At 41.1% G+C, this 18,793-nt stretch overlaps 1 protein-coding gene across 1 annotated transcript; it reads right to left on the minus strand.

Annotated features, from left to right (window-relative positions):
* Nucleotides 1-1,012: 1,012 nt before the first annotated feature.
* On the minus strand, nucleotides 1,013-6,074 carry Pde12 (phosphodiesterase 12). Its single transcript, XM_021182361.3, has 3 exons — nucleotides 4,464-6,074; nucleotides 2,537-2,615; nucleotides 1,013-1,960 (listed from the first exon to the last, which is right to left on the minus strand). The coding sequence occupies exons 1-3, from the start codon at nucleotides 5,766-5,768 to the stop codon at nucleotides 1,518-1,520; spliced, it is 1,827 nt and encodes a 608-aa protein (XP_021038020.1). The 5' UTR covers nucleotides 5,769-6,074; the 3' UTR covers nucleotides 1,013-1,517.
* Between the last annotated feature and the right edge of the window lie 12,719 nt (nucleotides 6,075-18,793).

Raw genomic sequence — 18,793 nt, forward strand, 5'->3', positions numbered from 1 at the left:
TAAAATGCTCTCAAAAGTGGCATGTACATGGCTGGGAATATAACTGAGTGCCCTGAATTTGACCCTTGGGAAGAGAAACTACCATATTTATGAAGGCACAATTTGGTAACATCAACTTTTCATCAGCTTTTTTTATTTTAAGCATCCCAAGAAACTGCCACCTTATGTTTCCCTTTAAATAATTTGAATAAAGATTCAATGTGAAGTGCAAATGAAATGCTTATATTTTTCAGACTTACTAACCTAAGAGTATCTGATAACAGAATATGGAAAACACAGATCACATTAGAAGAATATGGGGAAAAATGGATTTACAGATTAAATAATTTGAAGACTGGAAAATAAGACCTCTTTTTGAGGTATAAGAGGCCTTTATTATCTATGCTAGAAATTAAGTGCAGAAAGCTATGCTTGTGCTACAGTTAAACCTGGACATGACAAAGCAACAGCTAAAGCATTACCAAGAAGAAGACGTGGAGAGAACAAATGTAGTAAAGCATCTAAACTAGGTACTAATCAACCCAGCTTGCAATTTCAAATGTTGGCTTCATCTTAAAATTTCTTATATAAATTATGTGGCACTGTTCTGTTCCTCAAGCTATAATGCTTACATCTATAAAAAGTTTATTTCAGATATTGACAAAAACCCACTGTCCCCTTTTTCCCTATGTATGTAGCCCAAGCTGGCCTTGAACTGTGTAACCCAGACCAGAACTGACCTCGAAGCAGTCCTGCCTCAGGTTCCTGAGTCTAGGATTACAGCTATAAAGCACCACGCCTGATTCCCCCTTTCCCTGTGTGCTTATATTTTATGAGTAAGAGCAAAGGCAAGGGATCAAGTCATGTCCCCGGTCCCTTTGAATACTCTTTTGTGCTTGTATCCTACTATTAAAATGAGCTGAAGTGCAAGTGAGAAGACAAATTAGATGCATTTGAACCGTCATTTGTACACTGGAAAACAATGCTAGAAGGAAAATACCTTCCTAACTGAAAAAGGAAGAAGCTAAAAGAATTGGTAATGGTACATTTTAATCTTTTGTTAAAGCTCCAAAATTATAATAAATTCTAACCAAATTGAGGTAGTGACAGACTAATGTATTCCATGTGTCTCTGAAGTCTCTCACGTTTTACCTACATGTCCCCTCCTTCCCCAATTATATTAACATAATTCAATGTAAAATGTGCTGTGAAAGAAAAATTGAGATTATTCAAATAGTACTTAAAAATCTTAATTACCAGCTTAAAAAAACTTATAAAATGTACACAATATTTCAATTTTATTCTTGCTAGTCATAAATATGTTTTCCTCCAAATGTAGGGAATTTAAAAAAAGAGGATAAAGATATTATATGATGCAAAGATGAATTAGTTCTATAACGAAGCCGTCTGGAACATAACCAGTAGGGAATGACCGTTAAGTCTAGTGTTGCCTCATTGAAGGTTTATATATGAGCTTTGTTTCATATTACATTTTTTGAAAAGTTCCTAGCTTCCTTTCAGAGTTAGTGAAGTAAAATCTATTTCCATTTTAAATCACATACAAGTGCTATGTGATCAGAAGGATGAGAAACACTAGGTAAGGCCTGGTGGGTGGTAACTTCTTCATGACTAGGTAATGGGATCACCTGTTCAACCTCTAAAGTCTTTAAGTCAATGAAAATGTAATCTAGACATCCGTGAAAGCCACCGACATAATTTGTGTAAGCAGGCTCACCACAAGCACTCTTCAGTTGGAAACAGTGTGTGAGAGACATGCTGCATCTCTCCTCTTCCCCATTGGAAGCCCAGTCTTCATGATCCTCTGCAATGCTGCCATTGATGACAAAATGATACATGCCTGTTGATGGTGTACTATTAAAGTCGCCACAAAATATAACTGGTATGCCAGGATAGAGATCACGTGAGACATGTCTAATATGAACCAAGGCTACTGCCATTTGAATGAGACGAATGTATCCACCTACAAACACAAACAAAATTAGTGCTAAGTATTTTTTTAAAGCACCCCCCCGAGAGCACATTGCACCCACAAATCATGGTACCTGAATTACATTCAACACACACAGACACACACACACACACACACACACACCTTACTTTTGATTTTTTGATAAGAGTTTTGAAATCCACGTTGGCCTAGAACTTGAAATCCTCCTGCCACAGCATCCTCAGAGCTGATTACATGTGTGTACCACCACCTGAGCCTTATCAAACTCTTATCTTGAATGTCACTCAGATATTATAGGCTATTATTTCAAGTTGCTTACAAAAAAATCTATGTCTTGGGCCCAGCAAGATGGCTCAGCTGGTAAAAGTGCTTGTTACCAAGTCTGATGACCTGAGTTCAATCCCAGGATCCCATATGGTGGAGCAAGAGAACCAACTCTGACCTCTACACATTCCACCTGTCACACACACACACACACTCACACACACACACACATAGGTGTAGGTGTGTGTATGTGAGTGTGAGCATACAGCTTTAATAACATTGAGTCTCAATGTTTAAGACATTGTAAAGCTAAAGAAAACCTACCTTTTGGGTGCCAGTAGAGATGGGTGTTAGCAACACATATCTTTTTCGAAGAGTCCGTTGTAGACTGAAGAACTGAAATCTGTAATAGGAAACATCAATGTTCAGTTGGTGTCTGCCGAACTCCTGAAAGTATTTTTGGTTTGGTTTTGGTTGTTTGAGGCAGTTTCTCACTGTATACTCCTGGCTGTCCTAGAACTCACTATGTAAACTAGACTGGCCTTGGAACTCATAAAAATCGTCTGCCTCTTCCTCCAAAGTTCTGGGATTAAAGCAGGTGCCATAATACCTGACTCTCAGGCTGAGCTATTTCATTCCACAATCTCTTGAAAACTAAGACACCAATTTTTAAATCTGACATTACAAGTTTTAAGGTATGTAACATGAATAAATATAACATTTTAGTAACCATCCAATATACACCATTATGAAAAACTACATTGTAGTTGATAAATTTAAGATTGAACTGTTTTCACCGGGCAGTGGTGGTGCACGCCTTTGATCTCAGCACTTGGGAGGCAGAGGCAGGTGGATTTCTGAGTTCGAGGCCAGCCTGGTCTACCGAGTGACCCTGTGTCAAAAAAACAAAAAAACAAAAAAAAAAGAAAGAAAAGGGATTGAACTGTTTTCAAGTATGAAAGCACTTACTTGTCCTGGAGTCAGATCTGTTTGAACAGTCTAGCATTTACAGCACTGTGCCTCGGAGTAAGGTAAAGAAACCATATCACCTCCCTCATAGATGTGTGTATTCAATTAAATGAACTTACATAAGAGTGCACAGAACACAATGGTGCTTGAAAATGGGTAGACATTTACTCTGAACAAAACCCATTACATAAAAAACTCTGAAAATGCCCTTAAAGGCGATGAGCTTAGTAGCACACAACTGTAATCCCAGCACTTAAGAGGCAGGTGACTCAGTGGTTCATGCTAGACTGACCTACATATCCAGTTCAAGACATTCACCGATACACAGTGAGACCTTATCTCAAAAGTATCAACAAAATTCAACAAAGGAAACAAAATAAAATAAAACAAAACAAAACACAAACCCACAGTTTAAAGCTACGTTCACACCCTGAACAATAATGCTAACATTGTCAAGTGGCTATGAATCCTGGCTTTATACTTCTTTCTTTTTATTTATTTAATATATGTGAGTACACTGTTGCTGTCTTCAGACACACCAGAAGAGGGCATTGGTTCCCATTACAGATGGTTGTGAGCCACCATGTGGTTGCTGGGAATTGAACTCAGGACCTCTGGAAGAGCAGTGAGTGCTCTTAACCACTGAGCCATCTCTCCAGCCCTTCATACTTCTTTCAACTAGCATAAGGGCATTAGAACATTTTCTCAAGCCGTGGCGCACGCCTTTAATCCCAGAACTTGGGAGGCAGAGGCAGGCGGATTTCTGAGTTCGAGGCCAGCCTGGTCTACAAAGTGAGTTCCAGGACAGCCAGAGCTATACAGAGAAACCCTGTCTCGAAAAACCAAAAAAAAAAGAACATTTTCTCATTTATTAAAAAAGGATAGTATCTGTAAAAACAGATAGAAAAGCCAATTACTTTTTCTTACACACTAGTTAACAATAGAGACGAAACATCTTAAAAAAGGAGGGACTTACACTTGGGAGTGCTTTAAAGTGCACTTAAAATGGTACGTGTGTGACAAGTTACTATGTCTACCTGGATTGTAAGCACTAAGGAATGTCTCTATTCATCTTGTTGAAGGCAGCCTGCGGCAGGATAGGCACACAAGGAGAGGTTAAAATGTGCCGAATTAAGGAACAGGCTACACTTTCAAGATGCTAGGGCAAAAACACTTTAAAGAAATGCTTATTTCCAATGACGAGTACTAATACCCAGCCCCCTCTACTCCCGCAACCCCTAATCCTGGCCGAGTATGAAGAAAACAAGCAGAGCTACTTGACCTGAAGGACAGACGACCTCTGGAGGACCTTCTCCTGTGCTAATGGATTCAAAGCCAGCTTCTCTAGTAATTCTTTGTGCAGTGGGTCCGACTTGAGGGCTTCTTGAAAAGAGATGTCATGTTGACTAAGGAGCCTGAACTTGGACTTCCGGTAGAAAGTGGCCAGGCCTTCGTGCTGCTTGATTCGGAACACGCCCTCCAGCCCGAAGGCCTCCAGGGCCGGTACCAGGCTGTCGGAGAACACCGCGCGGTCCACCTCCTGCAAACAGATGAGGTCTGCGTTGTAGCCTGTGAGCTCCTTCTGTATGAGGTTCTGGCGGTAGTCAAGCTCCAGGGCGTAGGGGGCACAGTATGGGTACAGGACCGTCCGAGAGAACTCAGTCTGGGCGTACGTGTCAGCCAGGATGTTGTAGGAGACAGTGCGGATGAAAGAGTCCTCCGTCACCTTCTTGGTGTACAGATGTCGATGGTCAAAAGTGCAGGTGCCAGGCCCGGCCTCCACCGGGCACAGGCTTTCTAGCTCGCGGCTTGGCCCGAAGCGCTGCCCATTGCCCGGCGTACAGTGAAGCCGGAGCCGGAGCCCGATGTCTGCATTGCACGGGGTGTAGACGCGCTCGTCCACACCGGTCTCGATCCAAGCTGAAGGCTGCGAAGAGTGAGACGAGGACGCGGGGCCGCTGTCCCCAGGTTCTGCCGCCCCGGGTTTGACTTCCTTGTACCAGCGGAACACGGAGCTGGCGGGATCCCCAAATTCCAGGCCGAGTTTGGGGCACACAGGGAAGCCAGCCATGATGTAGCGCGGCAACTGCAGCTCCGTGAAGGTGGGCGGGTTGCGCTCCACCTTGTACTTGACGTCGCCGATCTGCAGCACCGCTCCGTCCTGCCAGGCGTCCACATTGAGCACATCCTCGGCCACCGCCTCCTCCCGGTAGTACAGCTTCACCACCGGCTCGCAGGTCGCAACCGGCTCAGGCCCTGTCGCCGCACAGGCCGCGCCACCGCTCGAGTGGGCTCGGTTCTTCCTGCTCTTCTTGGCGGCCGCTACCTTTGCGTGTCCCTTGAGGGCGTTGGTAGCGATCCGGCTGAGGGCCCGGCCCAGAGGCTCGCTCTGGTCCCGCTGCATGTTTTTGTGGCTGCCGTCGGCCAACGCGAAAGACAGGCTGAGCTTGGGCTCCGAGGGCACACAGCGCACCACCGCGCGCTCCATGGCGCGCACCGCCTCGTGAGTCCCTGCCTCGACCCGGCTGCGTCGCTCCACCACCGACCGGACCCCACGAAGCGCGCTGCGGCCCGGGAGCCTCCACATGAACCTGGCAGCCGACGAGATCAGAGATCCAGTGTCGCCCGCTGTCAAGTCCACCGGGAGGAGCGGCCGTGGCCGGGTACAAGACCCATTCAGACCGTGGACTTCCGGTCGGCGGCAAGCAGAAGCCGCGGTGTGAGCATCAAGCGCGCGGTGTTCCCGACTCGCACTTTCGCCAAGGCCACTTGCTCGCTCCTTCTTGTCTTGACCGCCGGTCTCGAGTTTCGAGCGCCTTGGTGTTTCTATTTAAGCATGGGTAAAAGGCGAAGAGTGAAGGAAATATAAGAGTGCCCGAGGGAACTACCAGAACCTGAAGTTTTGTTGAAAGTGTAGGCTGAGGGCGGGAACAATAGGCTTACGGAACCGGAAGTGACTGGGCGGTGCCTCCGGGAAACACTAGGCTTTCTGTCATTTCCAGTTGCTCTGGTTATGGCTGTGTGGGCGCCGGCCTCCTCCCCAGGATTGCAGCGTCCGCTCTGCACAGTTGGCGGACCTGTTCCCTGGTCTTTCGAGGTGTGGCGGGTTGAGTGACGCTAAGCACGACAAGTGTGGAGCCTATGGTAGCTAAGGAGCTCCGAGCCGCCCGCCGGCTTCCTCCACCAGCTTGTGAGCTCTGAGGATACAAAACACAAGATGCATAATGTACTTGAGCCTCGCGCTTTTGTTGTTAGGTTTTGAGGTAGGTTTCCTATCCGCCTTGGAACCCAGGAAGAATGAGTCAAAGCTACACAGCATAGTAAATGACAGAAAAAGTACAGACATGTTTTCGAAAGTTGTTAGTGGTTTAGGTAGTAAAGAGCTTGGAAGACCTTGTCTTTGTAGGGTTGCAAGGTTTAGCAAATAAAATTACAGGACTCAGGTAAAACTTTAATTAAGAACTCTTTAAACGAAGACGCTAAACCCCTCCCCATTTTACTTAATTTGAAGATTAAATTTCGCCGAGAGTTTTATTTCTATTTTTATTTCTTTTAAAACTCTTAACACGAATGATCTTGGTTTATTTGTAGACCAAAACGAAGTCCTATCTGACTGGAACAGTGAGCCCAGAGAGCACTAGTCTGTAAGAAAGACCCTTCAACTCTACTGAACTCAGATTGTCAGGCCTGACAGCATCTTTACCCATTGAGCCATTTCGCCAGCCCAGACCTTTTGTTTGCATGGTTTTTTATTTTTCAAGAAGTAATTCTGACTATGTCAAATCTCGTGGAAAGCTTGGTTTTTTGTTTGTTTGTTTTGTTTTGTTTTTTGTTTTTTGTTTTTGATTTTTCGAGACAGGGTTTCTCTGTGTAGCCCTGGCTGTCCTGGCACTCACTTTGTATACCAGGCTGGCCTCGAACTCAGAAATCCGCCTGCCTCTGCCTCCCGAGTGCTGGGATTAAAGGCGTGCGCCACCACGCCCGGCTGGAAAGCTTGTTTTTAATCCACAAGCTTGAAAGTAATAAGCAAATGCCTTTTTGTTGTTTTTGTTTTTCGAAGCAGGGTTACTTTGTGTATTCCTGAGTGTCCTGGAACTCAGAGATCTGCCTGTCTCTGCCTCCTGAGTGCTGGGATTAAAGGCATACACCAGCATGCCCAGCTGTAAATGCCACGACTGAAGCTATACTTTTATTAAATTGACTTTTAGCCTCATTTGTAATTATATAATTGAAACTTGAGAGATTAAGCAAAAGTATGATTTTGATAATACATATTGGAGGGAAAGGGCTAGGAATACTTTTATTTTTAATGTCAAGAAACACAAACTGGCTGGAGAGATGGCTCAGTGATTAAGAGCACTTGACTGCTCTCCTGAGAAGCCCTGAGTTCAATTCAACCCATTTGTAGTGGGTTCTGATGCCCTCTTCTGGTGTATCTGAAGTCAGCAACAGTGTACTCATACAGATAAAATAAAATTAAAAAAAAGAAGAAGAAACACAAACTAAGGGTACAGTTCAGTGATAAGAGTACTTGGCTAGCAATTGTGAGGATTTAAGAAGGCCTTAGAGAAAGAAAGTCTGCAAATAGCATAGTTGGTATAGTGTTTGCCACGCAAGAATGAGGATTTAAGTTTGATCCCCAGAACCCAGATGAAAATGCTAGGCAGAATGGTATGTGCTTGTATTCCCAGCTCTGCGATTACAGGTGGAGCCTTGGGGTTCTGGGCCAGACAACCTAGCCTAAATACAAGCTCCAAGTCAATGAGAGAACCAGTCTCAAAAAACCAGGGTGGTTTTTCCTAAGTAAAGACACTGGAAATTGACATCTGACCTCTACACATGAGCATATGTGTGCATGTTCAGCTCCCCACAACACACAACACGTGTGTCAATATAGACACATGATTTTTTTTTTTAAGTTTCAAATTAAAAGGAAAACTACAAAACTAAGCTAGATGTGGTGGCACATGTGTTCTAGACCAGGCTGGACTATGTAGTGCTACCTCCAATCAATATGAAAGAAACATACCTATAAGAATCATGTCTGGGTGTAGTGGCACACACCTTAAATCCCAGCACTTGGGAGGCACAGGCAGGCGAATTTCTGAGTTTGAGGCCAGCCTGGTCTACAGAGTGAGTTCCAGGACAGCCAGGGCTACACAGAGAAACCTGTCTCGAAAAACGAAAAAAAAAAAAAAAAAAAACAATCATGTCTACCTATGTATCATGTATAAATCTTCCAGTACTCATATGTGAAGACTGGTTTCCTCTGATTACTTTCATTACAATAGATGAAGCCGGGCGTGGTGGCGCACGCCTTTAATCCCAGCACTCGGGAGGCAGAGGCAGGCGGATTTCTGAGTTCAAGGCCAGCCTGGTCTACAAAGTGAGTTCCAGGACAGCCAGGGCTATACAGAGAAACCCTGTCTCAAAAAAGAAAAAACAAAAAAAAACAAAAACTCATTACAATAGATGATATTGGCTGTAAACACTGATTGCTTAGATATTATTTATACTTAAGGTCAAAATGAAACTGTAGTTTTGGGTGATAGTATCCAGAAGTTTTGAATAGTACTTGTTATCAGTTTGGGTTATTTCCCCACATAATTCAAAAGTCAGGCTTGTGGTAGAGTGTTTGCCTAATAGGTACAAGGCACTAGGTTCAATCTCTAGTACTGAAGAAGGGATGGGGCATTGAATTCACAATAATTTCCATTTGCCATTTTATAAAAATTAAAAAAGTCAACTTATCTATCTTTTCCTTTTATCTATTATTTTTCCTTCCCAAACCCTCCATTCTTTTCTCTTTTTTTCCCTTTTCTTTCTTCTTTTTATTTTGAAATAGGATTTCACTGTGTATCCCTGATTGGCTTTGAGCCCACAGCTTTCCACCTGAGTTTCCTCAGTGCTGGCATTACAGATGTGCAATAGCATGATCACTAACTTGTTTCTTTTAGGTTTTGTGCTTTTAAAATATTTGTGACACACTGTATATGCTATTATAATGCTAGTAACAATCAAAATTTATTTGGGGCAAAATGTGAAGAGCTTATGCAAAATCTGTTCAAATTTAGCAGCCAGTGAGATGGCTTAGAATAGGAAAAAAAGCACTTGCCATACTAGTCCTGTAACTTCAGTTTGATACCTAGAATCCACATAAAGGTCAAAGGAGAAAACAAATTCCACAACCAAATTGTCCTTTGGCCTCACACAAGCTATGTGATATGCATACTCCCAGCACACACAACATGCATACACAAAATTTAAAAACATTTATGTAAGTTTAGAGCCATTCAGAATTCTTGACCGTAGTTTTTTAATCCTGAATTTTAAATTGGTCTTATGAAATCTGTTAGTATTTTCAATATTTCTTTTGTAAAGAAGCAACTTCATGGTCCGTGGTCAAGACACTAGCTTGCTCTTCCAGAGAACCAACCAGTTCTAATGCCCACATGATGGCTTTCAACTGCCTAATCCAGCTCCACAGTATCCAACACCCTCTTGGCCTTCACAGGCACACAGAGACATTCAGGCAAACCCTATACACATAAAATTTCCTTTTTAAAAAAAGAAATGTTTGGTATACATATTAGAGAATCACTTTTTTTTTTTTTTTTGGTATTTGGGGTTTGTTTGTTTGTTTGTCTTTTGTTTTTTGACACAGGCTCTCACTGAGTCCAGACTGGTCTCAGACTTGCAATCCTCCTTTCTCAGCTACACAAGTGTAGCCATTAGATTTAGCTAGAGGATCACATTGTGATGTCATATCTATAACTCCCTTTTAAATAGTCAAGGCTTTGGAAAATAAGTTTATCTGATTTTTCAAATTGTATTCTTGGGTCAGAACTAGAGTTTTCACTTCCTCCTGCAGCAGTTTGAAACAAATACAGAGATCCACAACCAGACATTATACAGAGAATAAGAGACCTAGGAACTCTCAAACCTAAATGGAATGTCTCCATCAAATTCCTCCACTCAGGAGACAATACGAAAGATGACGTGGAAAGAGAATAAGAGCCAGAGGGGATGGAGAACACCAAGGAATCAAAGCCTTGTAGAAACAACAGGGCTAGTACACATATAAACTCAGAGACTGAAGCAGCACGCACAGGGTCTGCACAACTCAGTACCAGATGAGGTCCTGGAGTTGAAAGGGGAAGTGGACACATGCCCCCTCCTTAACCCAGAAGCTATCTCCAATTGATAGCAACTTACAAATAAAGTTTTCATTTTCCCCAAGGGAATCTCACAGGGAAAACAAATTATGCTTAAGAGTAGGTTGCTTGCCCACCAATAGAATTGGCTCAGTTTGGGGTGTTTCCTCCTTCCAGTGAGATCTCATATCAACACCACACTCAGTTCAGTACTTCACACACTCAGGACTTCCCTCACTCCTCACATTTCAGAATCCTCAAAGATTCAATCAGGGCCATTTGTGTGATATAATTGAATTAAGAATCTGGGAAATGAAACCTGTTTTGGTTAGGGTTTTACTGCTGTGAACAGATACCATGACCAAGGCAAGTCTTATAAAAAACAACATTTACCAAAGTTCGTAGCTGTGATGAAAGGATGGACCATTTAGAGACTGCTGTATCCAGGGATCCGTCCCATAATCAGCTTCTAAACGCTGGCACCATTGCATACACTAGTAAGATCTTGCTGAAAGGACCCAAATATAGCTGTCTCTTGTGAGACGATGCCGGGGCCTAGCAAACACAGGAGTGGATGTTCACAGTCAGCTATTGGATGTATCACAGGGCTCCCAATGGAGAAGCTAGAGAAAGTACCCAAGGAGCTAAAGGGATCTGCAACCCTATTGTTGGAACAACATGATGTACTAACCAGAACCCTGGAGCTCTTGTCTCTAGCTGCATATGTATCGAAAGATGGCCTAGTCGGCCATCACTGGAAAGAGAGGCCCATTGGACTTGCAAACTTTATATGCCCCAATATAGGGGAATGCCAGGGCCAAAAGAATGGGAATGGGTGGGTAGGGAAGCGGGGGGCGCTATGGGGGACTTTTGGGATAGTATTGGAAGTGTAATTGAGGAAAATATGTAATAAAAATATTAAAAAAAAAAAAAAACAACATTTACTTGGGGCTGGCTTAGAGGTTCAGAGGTTCAGTCCATTATCATCAATGTGGGAGCATGGGGCAGTATCCAGGCAGGCATGGCACAGGCAGAGCTGAGAGTTCTATATCTTCATCCAAAGGCTGCTTGTGGAAGACTGACTTCTAGGCAACTAAGGTGAGGATCTTATGCCCACACCCCACAGTGACACACCTATTCCAACCAGGTCACACCTATTCCAACAAGGCCACGCCTCCAGATGGTGCCACTCCCTGGTCCAAGGATATACAAACCATTACAAAACCTTTATTTAAGTGATAAAATAGATGCTGGTTTTCTAGGTTTGAAAAAGAACAAAAACCAAAACAGCTGTGATTAATAAGAGTTTAGGAACACTGAGGTGAAATTTTCTGGGAACTGTTTCCTCAGGGTTAGTACTTGGAAGCTCCTGGAAGGAGCCAAGACTGTTATCTTTAGCTAAACTTGTTAATATGTAAAATACTTCCTTGTGGAACTGGGTTTGGCAGCTTGAAGGCTGCAGAATTGCAGGGGTCATGTGTGACAGGTGAAGGAATTGAATGAGATAGTCAAAGATCTAAAAATGGAAATAGAAACAATAAAGAAATTACAAAGGGAGGCAACCCTGGAGATGAAAAACCTAGGAAAGAGATCAGGAGTTACAGATGCAAGCATCCCCAACAGAATACAAGAGATGAGATAGAAGAGAGAATCTCGGGCATAGAAGATATCATAGAAGATATTGACACAACAGTCAAAGAAAATACAAAGTGAAAAAAAGCTCCTAACTCAAAACTTCCAGGAAATTCAGGACATAATGAAAAGACCAAACAAGAATAGTAGGTATAGAAAAGAGTGATGATTCCCAATTCAAAGGGCAAAAATAAATAAATAAATAAATAAATAAATAAATAAATAAATAAAATCTCCACAAAGTCATAGAAGAAAACTTCCCTAACATAAAGAAAGAGATGGCCATAAGTGTACAAGAAGCCTACAGAACACCATACAGATTAGATCAGAAAAGCAATTCCTCCTGTCTTATAATAAAACACTAAATACACAGAACAAAGAATATTAAAAACAGTAAAGGGAAAAAGACCAAGTAACATATAAAGGCAGACCTATCACAATTACACCAGAGTTCTCAATAGAGACTCTAAAAGCCAGATCTTGGATAGATGTCATGCAGACCCTAAGAGAATACAAATGTCAGCCCAGGCTACTATATCCAGCAAAATTCTCAATCACCATAGGTGGAGAAACCAAGATATTCCATGACAAAACCAAATTTAAACAACACTGTTCCACTAATCTAGCTCTAAAAAGGATACTAGAAGGAAAACTCAAGGAAGGAAACTACACCCAAGAAAAAAACAAGAAATTAATCATCTCATAACAACCCCCAAAAAAGAACACACAAACATAATATTACCTCTAACAACAAAAATAAAGGAACTAACAATGATTAGTGATTAATCTTTAATATCTCTCAACATCAATGGGCTCAATTCCCCAATAAAAAGACACAGGCTAACAGACTAGATATGTAACAGGACCTAGCATTTTGCTGCATACAAGAAACACACTTCAGTGACAAACACAGATATTACCTCAGAGTAAAAGGCTGGAAAAATATCTACAAGCAAATGGTCCCAAGAAACGAGCTGGAGTAGCCATTCTAATATACAATAAAATAGACTTTCAACCAAAAGTTATCAAAGGAGATAGGGAAGGATATTTCATACTCATCAAAGGAAAAATCCACCAGAGATGATCTCTCAACTCTGAAGATCTATGCTCCAAATGCAAGGGCACCTACATTTGTAAAAGAAATGTTACTAAAGTTCAAAACACACATTGATCCTCACACAATAATAGTGGGAAACTTCAACACCCCACTCTCAACAATGGACAGATCACAGAAACAGAAACTGAATAGAGGCACAGTGAAACTAACAGATGTTATGAACCAAATGGATTTAACAGAACTTTTCACCCTAAACCAAAAGAATATACCTTCTTCTCAGCACCTCATGGTATCTTCCCCAAAACTGACCATATAATCAGACCCAAAAGAAACCTCAACAGATACAAGAAGATTGAAATAATCCCATGCATTCTATCAGATCACTGAGGAATAACGCTGGTCTTCAATAAAAACAAAAACAATAGAAAGCTCACATACTCATGGAAACTGAACAACTCTCTACTCAATGATAACTTGGTCAGGCAAGAAATAAAGAAGGAAATTAAAGACTTTCTAGAATTTAATGAAAATGAAGGCACAGCATACCCAAACTTATGGGACACAATGAAAGCAGTGCTAAGAGGAAAACTCATAGGTCTGAGTGCCTTCATAAAGAGACTGGAAAGATCCTACGTTAGAAACTTAATAGCACACCTGAAAGCTCTAGAACAAAAAGAAGCAAACACACCCAAGAGGAGTAGAAGTCAGGAAATAACCACACTCAGGGCTGAAATCAACCAATTAGCAACAAAGAGAACAATACAAAGAATCAACAAAACTAAGATCTGGTTTCTTTGAGAAAATCAACAAGATAGTTAAATCCTTAGAGAACTAACTAAGGCACACAGAGACAGAATCCAAACTAACAAAATCAGAAATGGAAAGGGAGAGATAACAACAGAAACTGAGGAAATTTTAAAAAATCACCAGATCCTACTACAAAAGCCTATACTCAACAAAACTGGAAAATCTAGATGAAATGGATGATTTTCTAGACAGATATCAAGTACCAAAGTTAAATCAGGACCAGGTAAACTATATAAACCATTCCATAATCCCTAAGGAAATAGAAGCAATCATTAAAGTTCTCCCAATGAAAAAAAGCCTGATAGTTTTGACTATACAAGTCTTTCACTTGCTTGATTGGAGTTTTTCCAAAGTTTGTTTGTTTGTTTGTTTGTTTGTTTGAGACTATTGTCAAAAGTATTATTTCGGGGCTGAAGAGATGACTCAGAGGTTAAGAGCACTGTCGGTTCTTTCCAGAGGTTCTGAGTTCAATTCCCAGCAACCACATGGTGGTTCACAACCATCTGTAATGGGATCAGATGCCCTCTTCTGGTGTGTCTGAAGATAGTTACAGTGTACTCATATACATAAATAAACCTTTTAAAAAAAAGAAAAGTATAGTTTCTCTGATTTCTTTCTCAGCATGTTTATCATTTATATATAGGAAGGCTACTGACTTTTGCGTATTAATTTGGTATCCTGCTTCATTGCTGAAAGTGTTTATTAGCTCTAGAAGTTTCCTGGCATAGTCTTTATGGTCTTTTATATATAAAATCATATCACCTGCAAATGAACACTTTGGCTTCTTTCTTTCCTGTTTGTCTCTCCTTGATCTCCCTTCATTGTCTTCTTTTTCTAAGATTTCAAGTGGTATACATTGAGTAGGAGTGGAAAGAATGGTCATTCTTGTCTTGTTTTTTTTTTTATTTTAACAGAATTGCTTTGAGTTTCTCTTCATTTAGGATGATGTTGATGACGGCTTGCTTTAAATTGCCTTTATATGTTGAGGTATGGCTCTTGTATCTCTAGTCTGTCCTTCATGAAGAGATGTTGTATTTTGTCAAAGGCCTTTTCTGTACCTCATGAGATGATCATGTCGTTTTTGTCTTTCAGTTTGTTTATGTAGTAGGTTGTGTTTATTGATTTATGTATGTTGAACCATATCTGCATTTCTAGGATGAAGCCAACTTGACCATGGTGTATAATCTTGTTGATGTTATGGTGGTTTGAATGAGAATTGCTCCTATAAGTGAATAGAGAGTGGCACCATTTGAAAGGATTAGGAGGCATGGCCTCGTTAGAAGTTACTGGCGGTGAGCTTTGAGGTTTCCAAGCCCAGAGTCTCTTTCTCCCTGTTGCCTGTAGATCTGGGTGTAGAAGTCTCAGTTGCTGTCTGCATGCTGCCATGCCCCACTGCCCTAATGACAATGAACTAAACCTGTGAAACTGGTAAATGCTTTCCCTGATGAGAGTTGCTGTGGCCATGGTCATGTCTCTTCATAGCAATAGAACATTAAGACAGACATGTTCCTGAATTTGGTTGACAAATATTTTATTGAAACATTTTTACATCTATGTTCATAAGGAATATTGGTCTGTAGTTCTCTTTTTGAGGGTGTCCTTGTGTGGTTTTGGATCAGGGTAATAGTGGCATTGCCCCCCATCACACACATCAAGTAATTTTTTTCAGTTAAATAACCCAATTTGTTAACTGACAAAGGGTTTGAATAGGTATTTAATTTAAAAAACTTTTTAAAAGGGTCTACTGATGGAGACAGGTTGGCTAAAGATGGTCTTCATAGATTAATGTCAAGTTATTGGTGATTTGATTATATTATAAAATTTCTTCACTAGATCACTAAATTAATTTGTATTTGCCTCCCCTGTTATCCTTGTATTTTAGACTAATAAAAATAGCATTAAAAACCCTATCACATAAACATACAATTGTTTTGTTTTATACACATAGACACTCAATTTAATAAGCCACAGAGTTCTATAAAGTTCATTCCCCTACTGAAGTCATACATATGGAACACTTATGGTGTGCAAGGCAGTAGTATATGATGGTTCATCATTAAAAACTTTGAGATGGTGACTAGCACACAGAAAACACTCAAATGTTGCTAAAAAATCAATAAATTTATCGTCTGGAAACTGAAAAAAGAAATCAACTTTAGAAAAGTATGCTCCAAACTAAATTGTGGTCTTCCATGCCTCCTTTCCTCCAACCCTTGGCAAGAGGGGTGTTTTTGAGAAAAAACCTTGTTGCTTTGTTGTTCTGCCAGGGAAAGAAGAAAATTCAGCACTAAAATCTCCAAAACCTTCAGTACCGAACAGTTCCTCAGAGTAGAAGAGGGAGGACCCTGCCAACCCTGAAAATAGGACAAATGAGCTAACCCTGACAGAATCATTGGAGCAAATACACCCAGGCAAAACCTGTAGGCCCTTGGGTGGAAAAATAAGGCTCTGGAAGAAGGAAAGTGTTTAAACACTATTCCCCACTCCTGGCCTGGCCTTTGAAAACTACCAATATAAAACTGATAACTCCAGCTATCCCTGGAATGCCAGAGGAATCACTGTAGCTTGTGGAGGACAAGTTGTTAAATGTGACAGGTCACATCACGTCCACTGAAACAAGGCAGACATAGATCTCATGGCTTCTCATGGCAGGTGTTTCTTTGAATGGAAACACAGTGATAAAGTAGAAGAGACTGCTAACTGAGTGGAGGGAAGGAGCCAGGCAGTGTGCGGAGAGCTCAGGAGGGAGAGTACAGGAGTGACAGAGAAACCCATATCGAGTCTCAGAGGGAAACCCATTACTAGGTATGCTAACAGAAACAAAATACTCCACAGCAATTTTTTTATTCATCCCTCATAATCTTCCTGGACTATCCAGTGGAGTTTCAAGTTACAGTGTTCCTTCCTTAAACACAGCTACAAAGTTTGCACACCTTAACCTGTTCGATTTTTGGTAAGGACTTCCTGAAAGTGTTGAAAAAACAAATGGCAAATATAAGGACAAGATAAATTGTATTGAGGCTTGGTTACAGTAGTTACAGAAAGCCACTATGGGGACACTTGAAGACTCCATTCTTCATTGACAATGAATATTTATATAAATTATATATTCTCCAATAGATTCAATTTTCTACTCATGCCTTTTCCTGCAATCTGAAAATCTTGATTTCCTGGACTCTTTCCAAGGTAAGGCAGTTAGTTAAACAGCAACAACAGCAACAAAAATCAACTTGCCCTCAATTCACTTGAGTGAAAAGCAGTGTAACTGTTTAAGTCTCTCATTTTTTTCCAGAGCAGAGGACCGAACCCAATCTTAAGTCTCTCTTAGTTCAGCAACTGCCTCTTGTAGCAACCTTCACCCAGCCCTTTTGGTAGGCAAGACAGTTTCCATGGTGACTATGTTGTGTCTACTGGATGGCAGTAGCCCTGCAGAGGAAAAACTCTTGTCAGTGTCTGAGTGGTGAAAGAGAAGAATCAGGTACCATTTCTCTTCCTTTCCTCCTATTTTTGTTTTTGTTTTTGTTTTTTTTTGCTTTTTGTTTTTCGATACAGGGTTTCTCTGTATAGCTCTGGCTGTCCTGGAGCTCACTTTGTAGACCAGGCTGGCCTTGAACTTAGAAATCCGCCTGCCTCTGCCTCCCGAGTGCTGGGATTAAAGGCCTGCGCCGCCACCCCCTGCTCTCTTCCTTTCCTTCTAAGATCTATGATTTGGGTGCCTGCAGAAAATCTCCAAACCCTGGGGCATTTGGGGCAAGTGTAGTTGATACCATAGTTACACTGCTGAGTGTTTATGTTTTATATTTGCTTTGCATTAACTATGGCTATTATTTGTCAATCATTACTGCCACGGACCACCCTAGTGGGGTATGGGGGCCCCTGGAATGAGGGTCCTTGAAGCTAGGTGGGTAAGGATTCAGCGGTGACAAACAGAGACAAACAGAGGCAGTTTGAATCTGAGTGTATTCTGCAGCTCTCAAGCAGGGGGTTTTATACATTAAAAAACCAAACATTAAATCTCTTAGAAACTATTTCCAGTGAAACAATCACAGATACCAACAAAAATCATTGGCACAGTAAAGCACAAAAATCATCCAAGCATTACAACTTTATGTATTTAGTGAATCACAAAACAGAACAGGTAACATTATAAATCACCAAAATATAACAATTCTAAAAGGATGTATTCAGTGGGGGCTGTCGTCCAAGGCTAGTGGCACATTTCCAAGAGCAGGTTAATAAATCTTTATGGTCAGTGCTCTTAACCACTGAACTAACTTTCCAGCCCCAGGGTCAATTATTATTTAACATCTAGTGCCTGATTTTTTATAATCTTCAATGTATAAATTTAAACTATTTTAATTCTTTCTAGTTAAGGCTTTCTTTACCATATACCAAAATCCACCTCTGATGACACACATGTAGCCATATGAAATTTTATTGTTGGGAAAGTTTTTATCATAATAGTTTTGTAAATGATTTAGAAAGTAAAGCATTGGTTTCCCTGGGGATAAGGTCATGTTAGTGGCCCCATCTCTAGGGATGGTTTCTTACCCATTATTCTCTCTTAAGATCTTGGCCTAGGTTACCAGGAACATGTAAATAAGAAAACGAATAAGAGAAAACAAAACAGATAGATTACCATGAGAACTACAGCGCAATATTTTTTTTCTCCAGCGAAGAGTTCTACAACCCGTTCCAGGAGGCCTCCCCCTTTTGAGGTCAATCGCCTCAGTCTGTGGAACTTGTCACACAGATCCTACTGGAGGTGGTGTGGCACATCACTTTCTATGATATTAGGCAGACTGAGTCAATAATGTTTTGAAAAAAATATTAATGATATTAAATATCAGTTTGGGGGAGGGGGATTTTGTTGTCTTTTGCATCTAGGGGGAAACAACAAACCCGGGATTTTAGAGGTGAAAGGCTGTTTAGAGCATGTCTAATTCAATTCCTTAATTTCAG

This window comes from Mus caroli, unplaced genomic scaffold (genome assembly GCF_978045245.1).
Source record: "Mus caroli unplaced genomic scaffold, Mus_caroli_1 scaffold_12, whole genome shotgun sequence".
Lineage (NCBI taxonomy): Eukaryota > Metazoa > Chordata > Mammalia > Rodentia > Muridae > Mus > Mus caroli.

Coding starts and splice junctions, on each gene's coding strand:
- Pde12 (XM_021182361.3), bottom strand. CDS start 5,768: ATGTGGAGGCTCCCGGGCCGCAGCGCGCTTCGTGGGGTCCGGTCGGTG. Junction 2,616..4,463: donor AGAGGTCGTCTGTCCTTCAG/GTCAAGTAGCTC, acceptor TTCCTATTACAG/ATTTCAGTTCTTCAGTCTAC. Junction 1,961..2,536: donor TCTCTACTGGCACCCAAAAG/GTAGGTTTTCTT, acceptor TTGTGTTTGTAG/GTGGATACATTCGTCTCATT.